Below are 19,737 nucleotides of genomic sequence, written 5' to 3'. Positions count from 1 at the left end.
TATAAACAAATTATCTTACAAAAATTAGAGATGACTGCCACTTGAAGAACTGACGGAGGAACAGATGACCACAGCAGATTTCAGTGATGGTCACAGACTCTTCCCAGGCACACTCAGCACACCTGAAGGTCTAGCTAACAATATTTACTGCCTGGGTCTCTCAAGCAATATTAATCACTCTGAAGAAGAACCTCAGACATCAGTCTCTGATAAAGTGCATTCTGCTTTTTTTTTCCCAGGATGCTGGATGTGGTTTTCTTCTGAATAACCATGCACCAGGTTGTCAGTCAGATATCCTGTATGTGCCCTTGTATGGATACACTGATTCTCTTACCCTTTAAAGAACCTGCAGTTATCAACAGTAACCATATTGGGTGGTAGGTGGGATAAGCAATCGTAGGAGACAAAATGTTTTTGGAATCTATGTGCTTTGAATGGAACCCCAGGTTTTTCTTCTGAAGGACTTTTTGACCAGTTACACACATGTGCAGTGCATTTGTGCATACCACTGTTCCACTAAAAATACGGGCTTGAGATCTTACTGGTGCCTGGTCTGTTGCCAGCAACAGACACACAAACCCACCAATAAAAAGGAATTTTAAATGGTGAAAAGAAGACACACTTGAAGAGAAATTTCTTTATAGCTTTCATTTAAAATATAAAATAGGTGCAACTTTAAAAGAAGAACATCCCATTCTGACCAAATTTTAAAATACAGTTTCATGCTAAAAGCAAAAGTCTGGATGTGAGCCTCATGGAAGCTGCCAAGTAATACAGAAAGAAACCTAATCTTTCACATTACTCGCATCCGTGTCTTTGCCTTCCTGGCTTACATGAGTGTTGGCATTTTTACTAGATTGATCTAAATCCTCAATTTTATTTTCTATTTCCATAGCACTGCTTTTGACAGGACTCTGGGAAGACTTTTCACCTGTTTCTGCTTCCATTTTTGGTACTAAATCATGTTCTTTATCTTCCACATCCATTGTTTCCTCTGTATGCAGCAGTCTGTGTTGAACTCCTTCCTCAGTTTTGTCTTCCAAGTCCTCCTCTTTCCTCTTTGCTTTAAACACTTCAACTCCCATCATCCTCAGGTAATGAAGTCTCTCATTCTTGGGCACAAAGGCACGCAGTGACGTCTTCCCTTGCCAACCACACAGCACTATTGGACACTGAAGATCATGAGGTTTTCTACAAACAAGCAGTTAATTCAGTCAATTATGAGAAAGTTCATCTTCAAAACTTCATTTTATAGCCATACACCAATTCAGTCCTAACACTGAATGCATTTTGTAACTATTCACAGAAGATGAAAGTACATTGTTCTTAACTTCAACACCTACACAGACACCTGCTTGTCTACAAGCAAGCAGGCAAGCCAAAAACCCAGAAACTCAATGCTATTAAGTTTTTGCAGCAAGCAAAATAATTTTGTGGCTCAGGGTTGAAAACTATTACAAGGAACAGCAAAATGAAAGTTTACATTTAGAAAATTCTTGAGAGTTTTGTCCACAAAAAGGAACAATAAGAAGTAACTTTTTCCATTCCAAATGCTGGACTTTACAGGGAAACAAACAAAGAAATCACATGCAGATTCTGCAGATCTGTTGATCACTGGCACAACTACCAGCTCTTCTTTATGAAGCCAAATTCTATGCTTTTTTTTAAGAATTCACAGACAAGACAGCTTCTTTTCCTGTCTTATTCTCTGTATCCTCTATGGCTTTACTGTTTCCCTCACTGCATCTCTATGCCTCTACTTCTGTTTTTGCTGAGTGAAAATAAATTGTTGTCCAGGTCTTAGGAGTGCATAATGGAAAGCAACACATCTACTTACTCAGGGTCTGGGTCGTACTTCAGAACTATACTTCCCATTGCTACAGGGAACAAAACAAAACAGATGTGTTACTTGCTACAATGATACAGTGATTGTAATCTGGAAATATTCAAGAAAACAAGTTTTTAGACAAACACAGCATGACATGGTTAGCAGTTATCCACATCAGTACACTGAACTATAGACAATACCAGATTTTATTCCCTTTTTTTTCAAACCAAAGTATTTACATAGTCACAGATGCAATTGCCAACACTGGCTCCTCCAAAATCTCAAACAAACAAATTAAAATACAAAATCCACACAGCGGATTAAGTTGCTCAGTGAATCTAGCAAAAAACTTTTAATTAATTAAAATGAACATAAGAGTATGCCAGACCAAACTTCAGAACATTTTTTCTTCCCATTTTGTCTCATCAAACGTGGAACTACAAGGATCAGCAATGAATTGGAAATAAAACAATAACAAAAGGCTGAAAACCAAATTTCATATCTTTAAGCATTCAGTGTAGAGGAAATTAAAAGTTTAATATGAGTAGACATCGCTCCCCATATATAAGAAAATCAAATCTGAGTAACTGTATTTGATACATAAGGTCATGACAACCAATTGCAGATGACAAACAGTTTCAACTGAAGCATTAACAAGCACGAAAACCAGAAGCACATATAAAATCTTTGTTCATCAGATATTTTAAATGCTGTCCCACAGCACTACTTTGCAGAAGTCATAGGTTTGGCAACTCTTCTGTAATCTAAAGCTCAAAAACCTTAGAGGCTGCAATCAGAAAGGACTACAATTTCTAGCAGCACACTGGCTTTCAGTAATGCTTACTCACCTAACAAGTACCTTTAAGATAAATTTAGTCCAAATTTTTAGCAAACACAGTTTATGCTACAGGATTTTATAGCCTTCTGTGCAAAGAAGAATAATAATTTTGTCATTTTGTGACAGCAAAATTAGCAGGCTTACCCATATCTTTGACTTTCTTCTGTGTTTCACTGCTAAATTTACTTAAGAATGGATTTTCCTGGGTTAGAAGAATTTTGACATCTTCTATGCAGACATTTACAATCCTTGCATGAATGAATGGGTACAGAGTATAAATTCCCTGTTTAATAAATAAAGACAATTGTTTCAAAATTTAACCACTGATTTCTCAATGAAAAATGTCAAAAACAGTATGCACTTTACCTAATACCAGAAAAAAAATTTTAAACCATACTGAAAATGTCAATTACCATTAATCTGACAAAGTTAATGCCAGCTGTCTTATGAGGCTCTCGAGGAAACCAAAGTATCTCCTTTGAGAACACAGTGCTATGCAATTACCTCTTGTGCTAATCTGAATGCACATCCAAACTGTTCACCATCACTGTTGCGAGACCAGACTTTTATCCCTGTGTTGATAACCTGCAAACAGCAAAGCCAATAAACATCAGTAGGGAGCATAAATTCTAAATTACCACTCTGAACTTGTTTGTTCCTCAACTCTTCAACTAAAAGTTCATTTGCACTGAATACTGAATTAATGTGAAAACTTATTCAAGGGAAAAAGGAACTCCTGCTACAAAAATGTGGCACTCCCTCAACATAAAATGCCTTTTACTCCTTTCTATATTGAAAACTGAACAGTGTGAGGAAGTGGCCGTTTTAAAAAGAGGGCAACAAACTACTAATATCTAATTTTAATTTTAGTTTGAGTAAGAATTTTCTGTGTGATTCTGGGAAAGTCAGTCAAGGACAGGATTTAAAAAATACACAAGCTGGACACTATTTGGACACTATCCATCCTTTGTGGTACTCAAAGCCTCACTACCTAATATAATGCAAGAGTTTCTTAAAATTTTGTCAGTTATGTAGCCATTTCCTGCATAGGGATAAAAGAATAATTGTTTACCCATCTCAAAAATCTGTTGCAAAGATGTACTGAATATCCTCAAAAATTTTCAAGACTTGACTGGATGAGTCCCCAGAATGTATCTGATCTAGCTTTGAAGTCAGCTCTGTTTGATGTAGGAAGGAAGCTGGACTACATAACCTCATTCCAACCTAAATTACACAATGACTTTTGAGACAAATCTTTAGGATTTGCAAGACATTTTCCACAGGGAATCATAAAAAAAACCTCCCTCTATTCACAAAAACTACTTATTATCCCATTTTCACTCAGCTTAATGAACTTTCAAAATGTTTAATTGTTAAAATTACTTTGAAACAATATCCCTGTGTAATACAGCCAGTACATAACTCAGCTGAACTTATCTTTTTGGTTGGCTTTCAAAGCTCTTAATACCTTCATAATTAAGGGGGTGATAAATACAACATTGTCCATGTAAACATGTAAAGTTACCTGAAGATTACATAGAAATGTTGGCACACACACAACTTATATATTCCCTCTCTCTACTTTTAAGTTCTCTTTCATCCACCCAATATGTACTGATTTTCATCTCAGAGAATGTTATTTTCCTCTCAGAGTCAACTTTTCATCTCTACCACAGGAGGGACAGAGAGGAAACATTAATCTAGACTTAAAAAAAAATACAGCCTGTCAGAGGGCTAATCCTTTATGTAAACAGTACACTTGGCAAGTCCAAGGAGATATACACTGATGCTTGTGAACCATACCTTCATCTTCTCACTATTGTTCAGAAGCACATTCCTTAGCTCCTTAGAAACCATGTACAGCTGCCTCTTTTTTCCTTCTTGAGTCCGAGTCAGTAAATTCATCTTGGGAAATGATGGGTCCAATGCATAAAACTTCCTGTGGCCATAATACTTGTTTTGATTAACTGAGCAATAAAATCACATCCTCAAAATGCATGGTTTAGCCCATTTCCTCCAGCTATCTCTGCAAGCACTTAGCACTTTGGCTTCAGAACACAAAGATTAGATTTTCTAAGCTGCATGACATCAGAAAAGACAAGCTGTTATAGACACTGAGACACACTGGAAAATTTCCAGTGCAAACTCTAGTTGGCTATTTTCATATAAGTATTTAAGTGTTGAGGAGAGGGGGCCCTGGTGCAAAGTCAGGCAAAAGCTGTTATGCAAGACCAACAAGACTCATCCTTTGTAATGAGCCAAACTTGAACTACTAACATCCCTGAACTAATGGGAATCATACTGCCAAAACAGACACATCTTTTTTCTTACTGGATAGGAATGAACAATGGATCATCTTCAGGGAGAAACACAAAGGGGTCTTCTTTAAAACCAAACAACTTCATTTTTTTAGATGGTGGAGGTCTAAAAAGGAAATAACATTGCATTGTAAATTTCACTAAAATTTCACTTGCTTTAAAATCAGTATATTCAGTTCATTTAGTCAACGCTTGGCTTATTGTAAAAACAGTATGCCAAAGAGAATATTGGCATTTTCTTGTGCTTGACTAACACTACACACAGTTTAACTTGTTAAAATAAGGAAGTCAAGCAGTGCTTGGAAACAGAGTTCACAAAAACAAGTAAACAGAGATTTCTGATGGAATGATTGTGAAGGCAATACAGATCTTCCAACTTCTGAAAGTATTTTTTCCCTTAACAGAGAAGAAAGTATTAACAGACTTATCAAATGCTAATAAGAAAACTGGTTATTTTCCAAACTTGCTGAATGGATCACAGACAAGACAGAAAACTTGGAAATGCAAGACAACTGAATGAATTCATTAATTTTTTTTATTAACTTCTAAATTACAAAAGAACTACAGAATACTCAGGAATTGCAGACCTGTCACAGGGCAAATACTTAGACATGGTCCTTACCCGCATACTCCTTCCTTTTTACTCTGCTCCGTGTCCAAATTCTGCAATTCTTGCATTTTCTTAGACTCTTCATTTTCAGCAAGTGTTGGTTCTTCAATAATACAGTCAGAACCATTACCTGAATTAGCTGCTGTCACTTCAGTATCTCCTGTTCTTTGTGGTAATTTCTGATGAACCTATTTCAAATTACAGTATTTTCAAAAAAGCAAAAGTAGTATCCAGCTTGTAACAGAAGGCACCTATGTTCTCTTTGTATGTGCTTAATTCCTGTCAATTTGTATGCAAGTGCTTAAACAGATCCATTCAGGGAGTTAATCTGATTACTAGATCAAGATACCACTATAAATTGCATTTACCTCCACTACTGATCTGGACAGTTTCACACCAATTGTCCAAGAAAGCTATTTCTGTACCATCTACAAAATCACGTTCAAGCCCTCAGATTTTTAAAACAGGATCTGCTGTTTTCCTCCCAACACTCAAAATGACACATGCATCCAGCTGCTGCACACCTTCTGTTAGAGTGCTACGATGTTTTAACTTAGAACATCATAAAACTATTTGGAGGGTGCTTACTTCTGAATAAATGCTGCTTCCCTATTGCCACATACATTTTACTCATAAGTTGTTCTAATGAAGCAAATCAAATAAACACCTAAAAGGGATTCACAACATAAGTTCTCACAGACATGACAATCTAAGAGATCAAATAAATCACATCAACTTAAAACCCTGTTGACAGGGTTTTAAAGACAATTGACTACAAATGGATTAAAGTCAGATGGCTGAAGCTGCTGCTCCAAACAGTTTTACATCCATTCCCTGTGCTGCTGATCTGCTAATCTGCTAGTGAATCACTCGTGAGCAACCAGCCACAGAGTGAGATAAACTGACATCAGAATTAGCTTACAACACAGCAGAAAAAAGCCTTTTAGCAGGGGACCACACACAGCTGAAGGAAGTGACAGCTTTAGCTATCCGATATAATCTTCTTCTATAATTCTTCCAAAGCCTTAATTTTAGGGTCAAGATTTAGCTTGTTATTTAACTACTATTTCAAAATCCCCTTTCTTTTCTTTTTTTTTTTCTATTTTAAAAGTTTTCATGGTTTTTTCATAAGTACTTCTTCAGTACTTCATGGATTTAGGAATTTATTTTAAATTGACACACTGAACTATAACTGAAGGGCAGATAGAGAACAGTTGTAGTTTGTCTTCTATTATGTGCAAACTCAAAAACAAAGCCTGAAACATTATTAGCAATTTACATTTTAGATAATTTAAAGGAAGTTACCTTAGGCTGACGTTTATTCCATGGCATTGGAGACTTTTTTATTAAGACAGCCACAAAGAAGCCACCTGTGTTCTGGTGATGTGGCAATATCCTAAGACTAGAGAGAAAATAAAAAAAATGTTGCAGCACATTCATCACTGCATTCATAATCGCAAAACACTAGAAGGCTCACATTTATACTTACTTTCAGGATAAGGTAAGTATTCCTAGTAGGATTGTGCAGATTTAATTTACCAAACTAGAAACAGGATCTAAATAGAGCATTGTGGCAAAATTACTTGCATCAACGCAACACATTCATTCACTGTTCACACTTGAGCTTTAATGACTCATTTCTAAACAATATTTTTAGAATAGCTGTGGAAGGTCTTTAAAAGCAAGTAAGTCACACTGTCAATATGTTAAAGTTTTGCATACTTTTTCAGTAATTTTGACTGTTTATCTCTATTGGATGCAAAGAATTTGACCTTTTCATGCGAGCACTTATTTCTCTTACGCAGCTTGCAGTAATTTCTCCTGAGTTACAATATTGTGCACTGCCATTACATATGAAGCCATCAAAATATACTCAAACCTACACATTCTTAATCTGACCTAATTATAATTTACTCACAACTGTAAATGTTACATCAAATCTTCCTAAGATTTACTCTGGGGAAACTTACCAGCGCTCCAGATTCATTGCCTTTAGCTTCTCTTCATCTTTCACTGGAAACATAGTAGGACGTATTTGTGTTTGTCTATTTGAAGGCACATCTTTCCACTCCTCAAACCACTGTCCATCTTTCAGCATCACCTTCAAAGGGATAAATATAAATTCAGTGAAGAATATAGGTCACCATTTTACAAGTTTTAATTAAAATACTTGCAAACCAAGGTTCTGACACCAAATAAAGAAGTTATTCTCTGGTACAGAAAATTAAGTTCTTTAAAGTGTATTGTTTCTTTGTGCATTGTACGTGTGTGCTTCAGAGTAGGAGATTCTTGCCAGCTGCAGCTCTTTGCTCCACTTCATATGCTTCAAAAAAAAAAAAGCCTACAGTCAAAGTGCAGATTGATGCTGAATCAACTACAAAGATCTCTGTTAACCTGCTAAAACATGTGAACCACCAACATCCAGTGGAAGGACAGTGGTGAAATATGTAAGATCAGTGAGCCATGAGATTTAAGACACACTGTTCCTTTTTTCCCATGAGACTGGCTGTGAAGCATTGTGTTATAGGCAGCTTCCAAGCAGTATACAAGGGAAAAGAGCTACTGCAGTCTAGTAAAGATCAAATCTGAAGAATCCCAATTTCATTACGTAATAAATATACAGGAGTGCAACACAACAGTTTGGTAGGTAGAAAGCTGCATGACACAGGCATATACAAGTCACTGGCAAAGATGTTTTAGTGGAGAGCTGCTGAAGAAACATCCCCATGAATTTTCTAGCACCTGTACCTTTACTTAGAACTCAAAACTTATCCACAGATCTGCTCTAAGACACTGTGTAGACATAACATCACCTCAGCCTGGCTAAGGATCAAAGCTTTTGATGGACTCTTAAGATACAAGCAGAAGGTTAGAGCCACAACTCTTACAGGAAGGCATTCTGAATGTTCTTCAAGCAAGGATACCAAAGTGAAAAAATAAGCCAGGGAAAATTTGACTTCAGAGCTCTAGATGCCTGTTTTTGTACTGGATGCTAAAGCTGTAAGAAGGGTCCCAAATGGGGATGCACAAGACAAATGCATAAAATTAATCACTGAAATAAATTAATCACATTTTTGTTGTGAAGGCAACAAAGTAAAGCAGTTGCAGTGATGGCAACTTCAGGACTGGCACATATGGTGAAGCAGTTTCATGCATCTCACTGTGATTGTCTTGAAAGTTTAATCAAGTGCTCTAGTGGAAACTGAAATGAAACATTTATCTAGACTACAATTTCACTAAGAACTTTGGAATGCAGATTTCAGCATCATGAAGTCTGGCACTTCTCAGACACTGATCAGATCACACCTTGTGCCTTTCTACATTTCCTGAAATAGAAATTACTGTACTTTCAGAATTAGTTTTTCAAGTCAAAATATGCTACATTTCATAGTGCTAGAAGGAGACAAGACAGACTGTACTTCTGACTTGCTCTTCTTTGGAAGTCACAACTCAAGATTGAGAAAAACCAACAACAGGACCGATAAATAACCAAAGTCTAAAAAAAAACTATTCTGGTTTTACCGGAAAAACTGCATATCAGTCCTGTGCTGTTCAGTTTTGGTTTGCCAGCCTAACTAGTAAGTTGGTGTGACTGGTAGAATGACAAAGCACCAAAGAACACTCTGAACTCTTCTCTATTGCATATTTTACTGATCACCTATTAGAGCAGAAGGAAGAGTAAAAGTGTTGCAGGAACAGATGACCAAATCCACAGTTAAAAAGGTGTCTTCCTTCAAGCCCAAAATAATTCACTGGAGTTCATTCATCGTCTGGCTTAAGGAGGGAGCACTGAATGGTATTTCCAAGCACCCAAGTGTCCCTTGAACAAAACCTTATTTCTGATTTTGCTGTTTCCAGAGATTTACAGTCAACTGATGTTCAGGAATACTCAATGCAATCAATCACAGAGCTCCTAGAAAAAAAATGCTGCACCAGGGAACAAAAGACTACACCAAGTAAAAAGAGCACCAAATTAAGTAAATACATCCATAGTGACATCCTTGCCAGTGAGGCATGAAAATATACAGTAGCAGCAAATCAGGTCTGAAGAAAGTCTGGCAAACTTTCAACACATTTTATCAGACTAGTTTTTAAAACCTATTACGGAGATTTATATTTCAACTGCAAACAGAGAATAGATGCTACAGGGAATAGAAAATACCCTTAGTGATCATTATATAAATATATATATAGTGCCTTTATGGAGTACCAAAAAAAGGTAAAATTAAGATCACAGAGCCACAGTTATGCATTACATTTATTCTTCAAGTACAAGTATACAGGGTAAACTTTAGAAACTGTAAGAAGAAAGAAATCAGCTAGTTTCTAAGCTGCATTTCCAGTGCAGCTGCAGAACATATACAAATCTTTATTTCCTGGATCTTGTTCATTAGCCTGTACACAGGCATTAACCTACCTGGCATTGCAAGAGACTAGTGAGATGGTAAGACAGAAGACCCAATGGTATTGCAAAGGCACACACTCATAACTAAAATTTAATCAGTATCTTTCCCCACTACCAGGATGGCTTCTACTTTTCTTGACTATACTCTTGACAGGAAGCTAAAGCAGCTTTGGGTTTTTTGCCCCTCCCTATTAGTTTGTTTCCAAAACTGAAATAATTTAAGGCCTGGAACAAAATACAGGATGCTCTTACTATTCTAGAATTAGTTCCATCACTGCAGGTTTTACAGCTTATTTGCAGAAACAGTTTCACAGCTTTTACTCCAAATGAAAGAAATGGATCAGCTGAAGCACTGCAGAATCTAACATTCACGGACCCTGAAGACAGAGAGGGATGGCTAACATTAAAAGTGGCTGAAATTATGTTGCCATCTACAGGCCACACACACACAACACAGTAGGGAATTGTAGCAAGAAAATATAGGAGACAGAGGAAAGAAACCTAGAGATAAGGGGAGAGCAGATGAGGAGAAAAGAACCTACCCTTGCAAAGACTTTCAGCTTAGCTCTCTCCCCTAAACATCAAATCTCTGCCATTAATGCAGCTCAACCTAATTTTGTGACATGTTACACTTCAGAATTTCCCTAATTTAACACTCTACTACCAAGAACTTAACAAAAATATCAGGTTAAGTACCTTCCATTTTGTAATTCCTGGCATCCTCTTCAAACCTGGTAACTCAGAAGAGACATCAGCGAGTTCTAAGGCACCTAAAATCCCAAGAACATAAACGTTTTGAAAACAGAATTTAAGAGTTATGTTGCCAATTGACTTTTATAAAAATAGGTCTCCCTAAAGTTTTAAGCCATTTTACGAATAGTACCTTTTAAAACTTTCAAGAAATAAAATGCTATACCACTTACATTAACAAAGAAGGTGAGAAGAACTGTTAATAATAACTACATAAGATGTAACCATAAATTACCCAAAATATAATGGTTAGATATTTTTGTAGCAGTTGCAGAGAAATACTCTACAACCTGTATCATTAAACATCAGTGTTCTAAGCAAAGGAATCATTGAAGTTCTTATTCTCATTTACTCAGCATTTGGATTTACTACACTGATTAAGTATTTTTCAGGGAATAACTTTTAGTATAACTAAGCCTTCTGAAATGCCTACAATATTCTAACTTCAAGGACTTACAATTCCAATATATTCCAATGAGAGCGGAAAGAGAATGTTATTTTTAAAACGGAATGGAAAATTCCAAACTGTTTAACACTAACATGACAAAAGACTATGTGCCTAAAATATATAAAATTACTACAAGAAACATCAACAGCTTAATTTACTGAATAAAATCTTCAAGCTGCCCAAAGTCCAGAAGGAATTATATAAAAATTTACTGCTTAAATAGGTGATCTCCCTAGAAAATAATAACTTTTAACATTGCTTCTCTGTGATTCTAAATACTTAAGATATTTAACAGTCAGGTATGTTTTTCCTCATGTTGTACACAATTTAGCAACCTGTCCTACATGACTATAACCATTTACTCTTACAGTGACAGCTTAAGTAAGTCTTTTAAATAAATGAAAAGGAGATAGATGAATTCATAGAAAAATTCAAAAATGACATCTCAAATGTGATTACACTTGATGTTTTGTATCCATCCTTTGAATACTCCTGCCTCCCTACAGCACGACTTCAGTTGATGTCTGGAGACTCCATCAGACTTATCAGGCACTGAAGAGTCTGTCAGAAGCGTTACAGTTTCCAATAGTTGCTACATGGTACAAAAAGGCCTTCTCCCTACTCCCTCATGCCTAAGGGAAGAGCAATCTCTCACCTCCTTCACCCATCTGCTTCAGCAAGGTAACACTGCTAGAACTACCAACAAACCTTCTGGACTGACCTGAACTAATTCTTGAGGTACAATGCCCCTTGCAGACCACTGCACTGCCTCTTTACTACTGCCTTCTTAAGCTACACCTGTGTTCAAGTTCCAAGGATAACATTCACTTGCTGGGACACATCACTGCCTCCAAGTATGCCTCAAAATACCTACACTGGGCAGAGTCTAGATCTGAACATCATAGCCCGTCCTTCCTTCAAAGCACTGAATTTCCCCCAGGTGCTGCAATTGCTGGCCTCCACATCCTACTGCTTTTGAGTTCTTATCCCAACTAGATCTTAATGCTTTCCAATCTTGTCACTGTTAAAATTAATGCTTGCTTACTATGACCTTCAATAAGCCAAGCATACTGTAATATCCTGGAAACGTGTCTTTGATTACCAAAGAAACTACTTCTAAATAAAAATGTCCTTTCACAGAATAAGCTGAGTTGAAATGGACCCACCAAGATCATTCAGTTCAACTCAGGCCCTCTGCAGGACACCCCAAGAGTCACACCCTGTGCCTGAGAGCATTGTCCAAACACTTCTGGAACTCTGTTGAGCTGTGACAACTCCCCTGGGGAGCCCGTTCCAGTGCCCAACCACCCTCTGGGTGAGAAAACTTTGCCTGTAATCCAATCTAAGCCTCCCCTGACAGTGCTTCAGGCCATTCCCATGGGTCCTGTCACTGGTCACCTACCCTTCCTCTTCCCTTCACAAGGAAGTTTCAGACTGCAATGAGGTCTCCCCTCAGTCTCCTCCAGCCACTCGTCATCAGGCTTTTCCTGTAGACCCTTTATCATCTTTGCTGCCCTCCTTTGCATGCTTTCTAATAGTTTAATAATTTTCTTATGTCAAAGTGATCAAAGCTGCACACAGGACATAAGATGAAGCTGCCCCAGTGCACAGAAGAGTGGGAGTAGAAATTACATAGACAATTCCTAATTAACCTGCAAGCACTTTAGCTAAAGTGCTGTTTCTAAGACAATGAAATTTCATGCATAATTTGGGGCCAGAATAGCTACTGGCACAAAGCAAACATTACACAAAACAAGCTACCAACTTCCAGAGTAAGTGCAGCTCCAGGAGCAATAGAGCTGCTTCTGCTCTGTAAAAGACTCAACTTTAAAAAGTCTGCGGAACTTTCCATGCCAAATCAATTAGATGTTTCCAAATTTCAGGTTATTGATTCAGAAAAAAACAGTATACACCAGCTACTAAATGGGCTACTGAACCCTGCTATCACAAAGTGATGCAGTGCAGCTTCCCAGTTTGTCTCAGTTTTTCCACCTCTTGTAACCTCAGCCTTCACATTCAAGCCAAAAATGCAAAAAACCCCTGTGAGTTTAAACACATTAAAAATCCAAGCATGTCACAATGTGGGGCAAAGGATGCTAAAGGTATCAGTGACTCCCACCTACTGGTGTACAATTACTTCGCTCTAACTGCTTAACTACACCCCAGGCTTTTTACTCCTGTAGTGCACAGCAGCAATGTTCCACACTGGGTTTTCCAAAGGAATTACAGATGTCAGACATGGATTCCAACCAGTGAAAGCAGTTAGTGGGAGCCAGATAACAAAGACAGAATACCACTGATCTAAGAGCCTTCTGTATCATTAACACAACTCTTCAGGTATTGTATTTGCAGCTGATTCACTCCCATTTAAGAAGACCGTTCATAGAAATACTATTGGTACAAAAAGATTTCCACAGTTGTGCAAAGTAGCAGCATATTACCCACACTAAGATTATCACTAGAACCATCATATGCATAGCCTTTTTTGGGCTGAGGAGAAAAAAAATAAAAAAGAAGTTTCCCACTCTGTTCAAGCTTACATTCTCACCTTGACTCTTTTCCAGCAGAGATGCGATCACAGCTTCATTTTCTATGGGATTCAAGGAACACGTGGAATACACCATTCTCCCGCCTTCTGCCAGCTGCTCAACGCCACGGGTTGCAATTCTCAACTGCAAACTAACAGAACACCCTTGGTCTAGCCAGCTATCATTCAGAAACACACAAACAGCTTTACTGCAGACACACAACTCTCCATGGACTAAGCCAGCACTTGGGGAGGTCTACAGCTGCCAGAAGTACACAAATTATAGTCAGTGCTGAACTAAGCTTAGTGCACTCTATACTGCAGACACACTCACAATGACACCTATTACATTAAAGCAACAATTAGCAATATTAACACTAACACAGCATAACTTTGAACATATTTTTTTCTTTCTAGTGCCCAATTGGTTTTATTATGGAGAACTCTAGAAAAATAACACCAAAAATATGACTTCTCAGAAATCCAGTTAAAATGAGGAGTAATCTGACTATTACAAGTATTATGGACAACATAGCTTACAATAATATTACAATATTATGGATAACATAGCAGTGGCCTTCTGAGAAAGGTATCGCTGAGCTGAACCATGATTTAGACCCTACCTGCATACTTCCAACCAAAATGAGACCTGCAATAATTAATGAGTTGCCAAGAAGTCATAGGTCAGCTGAGTCACACTAACCAGTAGTATCCCCAGCTTGTTAAAAATACACAGTAAAATGTTCTGAGTTTTGTTATCTTTTCAATCACTACATTTTACCGTGTGCCTGAACTAGGCTAAATACTCATTCACCATCAGTTTACATAAATCCATCTCAGGTAACTGAATTTGTGTATGATCTCTAGGATCCTAAAGACTCTGAAATATCACTAATAAATTTTATGACTTTCTGTATTTTCCAGCAGTATTTTACCTGCCCTAAATGCTAAGAATCCCAACCAAGTGATTTGTTCCATTTTATTAGCTATCCTGTCTAAATCAATTAAATTAATATTTCCATGACAGCTATTCATAACAATACAAGCAATTTAGAATCACATGCTTTCCTCCTCACATCTGAAACCCTACACTTCCTCTCAAAAGTACAAAGCTCTTGATTTGAGAGAAAAATGACTCTTCCTAGTCTCTACTTTGTCATATATTAACATGTGAATGCATGCAGATGTTAAAGATATAGAAAAAGGAGAGAAAAATGAAAGAAGTGCAGATGTGCAATAAGCATTTTTACCCATGGAGCTGCAAACTGTTTTGTGTTGTCCACTTCTTCCATACATCAATGTTTTTCCTCATGGTTCCATCTCCACTGCAACAGAGGTCAAAGAGATTTGTATTATTTGTGTGTAAGACTCTTTCCATATCAAAGTCATTTACAGCAGCACAATAATAGCAATCCCTCTCCCTTGTAACTAGTTCTCCTACACTGTTCTGTTTCTCACTGCCTTTGTATTTCAGTGACCTGAACATAAGGTCAAAATTTGAAGCCCTTTAACTGATCAAATTTAAGGACCACTTGGAATGAAAAAATTCACCTCAATTCCGTATCCCCACACTTAAAAGGCATTCCAAACTATAAATCCTAATTCACTAACCTCCTCAAAAGGCACAACTCAGTAACATAAAAAATTTAGCACTGCACTTAAAACAGTAAAATCCATGTATTCAAGTTTACATGCAAGGTACCTGCAGGGGACATCACATAAAATCCTGTCATAGAAGAGGATCTCTTTTCTTCCATCAACATCTATTTGAAGGTTAGGAATGCTGGAGGCATCATGATTTACCACCATGATGCACGGACTGTTTAATCTCTTAGCCTGATGAACCAGCAAATAGCAGCGCTTGTTGTCAACATCATTGGCAATTACAAAACCACCTGGGAGCATAAAATAGGGGGAAAATGCTTTATTATTCAACAGATAAATAATTTTACATAGTTTATTACCTTATCTCTGAGACTTCTGTAAATCTTTCACCTTAAGATTTTTACTTAAAAGACTGCCCATGAACAGGGGAGCCCTTACTGAGCATAACTTAAAGCATATTGAAGGTTAACTGATGTGTCAGTCTCAACAGTTTTAGCTCCCATCCTGTGGCAGTAAGACACAGCCAAGGCCCCTTCAACTTCTTAAAGAAAAATCTCTAAAATAGAAAAAACCTCCACTGTCACCAAAGACAATCTCTACATCAGCAAAGTTTCAATACAATGCAGAAAGAATCCACACATTCTCTGCAACTTTACAGTGTCAAGGGGCAGTATCTTCTGTGAGCATCTAAACAAAAACAACAAGATTCTGAAGCTTGCAAAAACAATAAATATCACAATTTCTTTAAGTCTAAAGCAGCTTAATCCAGTGTTTGCAGGATACCATGAAAGCAGAGAGGCTCATGAGCTGCCATCTACTAAGTAAACCTGATTTATATACAGAAATAAAGCTCTAATCACACGTACTGTAATTTGAACTGAAAAGATACATATAATTCATGTCTGTTTTTCAAGCAAAGGAAGTCCCTGAAGTTTCAAATGGGTGCCTTTAATCTCATAACAACCCCTTGGGGAATTCAGTATGTAGTTAAATGCAGTTACTCATCCATGACATTAAAACAATCTACTACAAGAAAAAGCAGAAATTCCAAGTCACAAGTTTTTAGTTTTCCAGACTTACTAGGAAAAGGAACATTCATGTCTGCGTGCAACATTTCAATGAGTTGGGCAGTCTTAGATCCAGGAGCAGCACACATATCTAGAATCTACAAACATAAGAAAATTTTTAAAATTCCTGCTTTGTACTTTTTCAGTGCTTGAGAAATTTACTATGTTCGTGTTTAAATTAAGTATTTTTGAATATGTAGAATTATGATTGTTCTAAACACCAATTTGAAAAAAACAAAGTACAAAAAATGATGAAAAATATACAAGGCTAAATATACTCCAAAACTCTAAACATACTCTAAAACTGTCCAGTAAACTGATGGTGGGGGAAAATTAAATGGGAAAAATAGATTAAAAATGAAATGGAAATGCTTGACAATCATTAATTTTATCCTTGTGGAAGACGTGACATACAGAACATGCTGGTTAAGCAAAATAACCTGCAATTCTGGTCCTAACAAGCAGCTCCTAAACTAAGGCACTAAGGACCATGAAAGGCCCTAAATGACAAGTCAGGGCACCATTACATCATTAAGCATTTGCTGTTTTGGCACAAGAGACGATAAAGAACCTATTCTTAGCCCGATTTATGAAATCTTACACACATTTCTGGAAACTGCTGCAATACTCACCCAAATTATACGTTCAATGTAAAGCCTATATACTGCTAGCTTATCATATACAATGTAAGGTGTGTGCAAAAATATCCCCACAATTTGTGTTTTACATTAAGATGAATGTGTTCGCCCTGTGTTCAACTCCAGACAGAAATAAAAATACACTGGGTTGGGGTGAAAAGTAGGAGAAAAAAAGGGGAAAAGTCATAGACGCTAAGAACTGCTAATATAGAAACAATTGTGTACAAACTAGTCTTTAAAACACATGTTAGTGATAAAGTTAAGATACAGCATGAAAATTTAAGAAAGAAGAACACAATGTGGCTGCTTGAGATAAAAAGGCAACTAGCTCATTAATTTAACAGATTAAGAGAGTAAGGCCACCTTACAGATTCGGTCTGCAAACAAGTACAGAGTATGAAAACATCACAAAGTTAGAGTAGAAAGTTTGCTACCAGATATCCTCATTCCTATGGCATGCCCTAAGAAAATACCATGGGCATTCCTTACACACTTCAGTTAAAGTTAGCACCCTATAGTGTTTAGCCACTACCAAGAGCATGTTTCAGCTCACCCAAAATATTTCATCTAACAGATTATTTATAGAGTAGAATTTTTCAGCTCCTTCAAAGGGCATAGAGGAGTGAAATCTATGAGGTAGGGAATATTATCACTTGCATCTTGAAAACTACATCTGTTCACAGTGTGATGGAGAGAGGAAGTTAAAAACAGTTACTTTATAAGCAGGTTGCAACAAGAATACATAACTCAGATGCAGCTAAACACACTTACACTTTGGAAATAAGACTATCCAATTGCCTAAAATCAAAGTGTTTTTTGCTGGGTATTACACACAGCTGAAAAAGGAGATGTTCCTCTCATAAAGTTTTTGTGATCTGAACATTAGTTGAGCATTGCTGTTGATGTGCAGAAAGCATAAAATGTACCAACACAAAACAGAAGCAAGTATCAGCCATGATACTGCTCTTATGATTTGTAGCTCAATTAAGCTAATTTCAGGGAACAAACTTTAGCACACATTATATTCTAGACTTACCTTATGATGAGGGCTAACATTAAGCAGCAGAGGTGGGATCATACTAACAGCCTCCTGACGACTGATGTTTCCCTTGAGAGGAAAAAAGAAACTAAATCTGTTTTCATTCCATGAAAGAATGCATTTCTTTTGCAATTAAACTCTTAAATTGCTAGGTAATAAAATAAGAAAGCAGTCAGAAACACACTGCTATAAACTTAGGATTAAATTCTGCTAGAATTTAATAAAAAAAAATCACAGTATCTCACCCAATTGTAATTTCTAGTAATTGTGTATTTACTCCAATTGTATTAATTCTGCAGTTTCCACTCAAAAGAGAGGAGAAATCACTTGAATCAAGTGACAAACATCCATCACTTAAATGCTGTCATGCCCATGCATGCACTTTTTATCAGGTCTAAACATTTGGTTTCTAACAGCAACTGATCATTTTCCAGGGACTCATTTTAACATCCTCACCAACAACAAAAAAATGCAATTAGTTTAGGCAAATATTTGTAGCTGCAGTTATGCACCAGAATCATTAGATGCACCACTACCAACAGCACCACAAAATCCAGATTCTTCTGAGCTATTCAAATTCTGAAAGAAAAAGTAGAGTCTCCATCTTTCATGATGTATTTCAATAAAACATTGCTCAGGATATGCCAGAAAAAAATAAAGATCTATTCAAAACTTACACATTCTGTCTCGCTAACCAGAAACTGATGAAACTTTTCCAGTTGTGGGGACTTGCGTAAGATTTTTCTACTCAAGTTAGTGTGCCAGGCTAATTCTTCAGGATACCTGGTGGAAAAGAGACGGGAAAAGAATAGAGGCAGAAGAAATATACGGATGAGCCAGGCTGGTTGAAGGGAACCATGTAGAATGCCTGATCTCGCCACCAGATCACTCACCAGCTCAGCGACTGCGGCATCTCGACTTTTTGGCCATCCACCTCCAGGTCCTGCAGCTCTCGGAAGTACTTTTCCTTCAAGCAGTGGAGAATCTCTCTGGCGTGGCTGCATGGAGAGACACCCGGAGGGACACCGGATGGAGAATCACGGAATCACAGCATGGTCCGGGTTGGAAGGAGCCCTAAGGATGGCGCAGCTCCACCCCCCTGCCGTGGCTGGGACACCTCCCCGTGTGCCAGCGGCTCTGGCAGCCGCGGTGCGGGACCCCCCAGCCATACCTGCGGTAGCCGGTGATGCGCAGCGTGGCGGGCAGCGGCTCCCGCAGCGCCGCCATGAACGCGTCCCACTCTCCGGCGGGCACGATGCCCAGCTCCCGGTAGTACCGCTCGAATAGCTCGTTTTCCTTCACGATCTCGGGGTAGCCGCCGGCCCAGCCCTGAAGAAAAGCGCCGCCGCCGTCAGCCCGGAGGCCCCGGCGCTCCCCGCCCCGCTTCACCTCCCCCGGCCCGGCTCTCACCGCCTGGTCCCCACTGCCGCCGCCGCCGCCGCCCCGCTCCTGCCGCTGCTGCTGCTGCCGCCGGCGGTCCCGCGCCCTGCGGCCCATGGCAGCCAGGCGGCGGCCGAGCCGCGCCACCAGCCCCGCCGTGAGGAAGAGCGGCCGCTCTCGCCCCGCTCCCGTCCCGCTCCCGGCCGGCCAAAGAGACCGCACGGCTGCCGCGTGCTCCCGGCACGCACGCGCGGGCCCGCCTTCCCCCGGCGCCGCTTCCCGGC

General features: G+C 38.4%; 1 protein-coding gene across 1 annotated transcript; it reads right to left on the bottom strand.

Annotated features, from left to right (window-relative positions):
- Window positions 1-622: 622 nt before the first annotated feature.
- Window positions 623-19,708, bottom strand: NSUN2 (NOP2/Sun RNA methyltransferase 2). The gene is made up of 19 exons (XM_054634469.2): window positions 19,484-19,708; window positions 19,245-19,402; window positions 18,967-19,071; window positions 18,751-18,856; window positions 18,071-18,142; window positions 16,410-16,494; window positions 15,427-15,619; window positions 14,975-15,049; window positions 13,746-13,876; window positions 10,696-10,769; window positions 7,565-7,695; window positions 6,900-6,996; window positions 5,607-5,782; window positions 4,998-5,090; window positions 4,470-4,605; window positions 3,171-3,251; window positions 2,811-2,949; window positions 1,838-1,877; window positions 623-1,191 (listed from the first exon to the last, which is right to left on the bottom strand). Exons 1-19 carry the CDS (start codon window positions 19,568-19,570, stop codon window positions 786-788), a joined length of 2,385 nt encoding a protein of 794 aa, XP_054490444.2. The 5' UTR covers window positions 19,571-19,708; the 3' UTR covers window positions 623-785.
- Window positions 19,709-19,737: the final 29 nt, after the last annotated feature.

Source organism: Agelaius phoeniceus, chromosome 1 (genome assembly GCF_051311805.1).
Source record: "Agelaius phoeniceus isolate bAgePho1 chromosome 1, bAgePho1.hap1, whole genome shotgun sequence".
Taxonomy (NCBI): domain Eukaryota; kingdom Metazoa; phylum Chordata; class Aves; order Passeriformes; family Icteridae; genus Agelaius; species Agelaius phoeniceus.
Note: the sequence above shows the minus strand (reverse complement) of the source record. Positions and strands in the feature narration are given on the sequence as shown.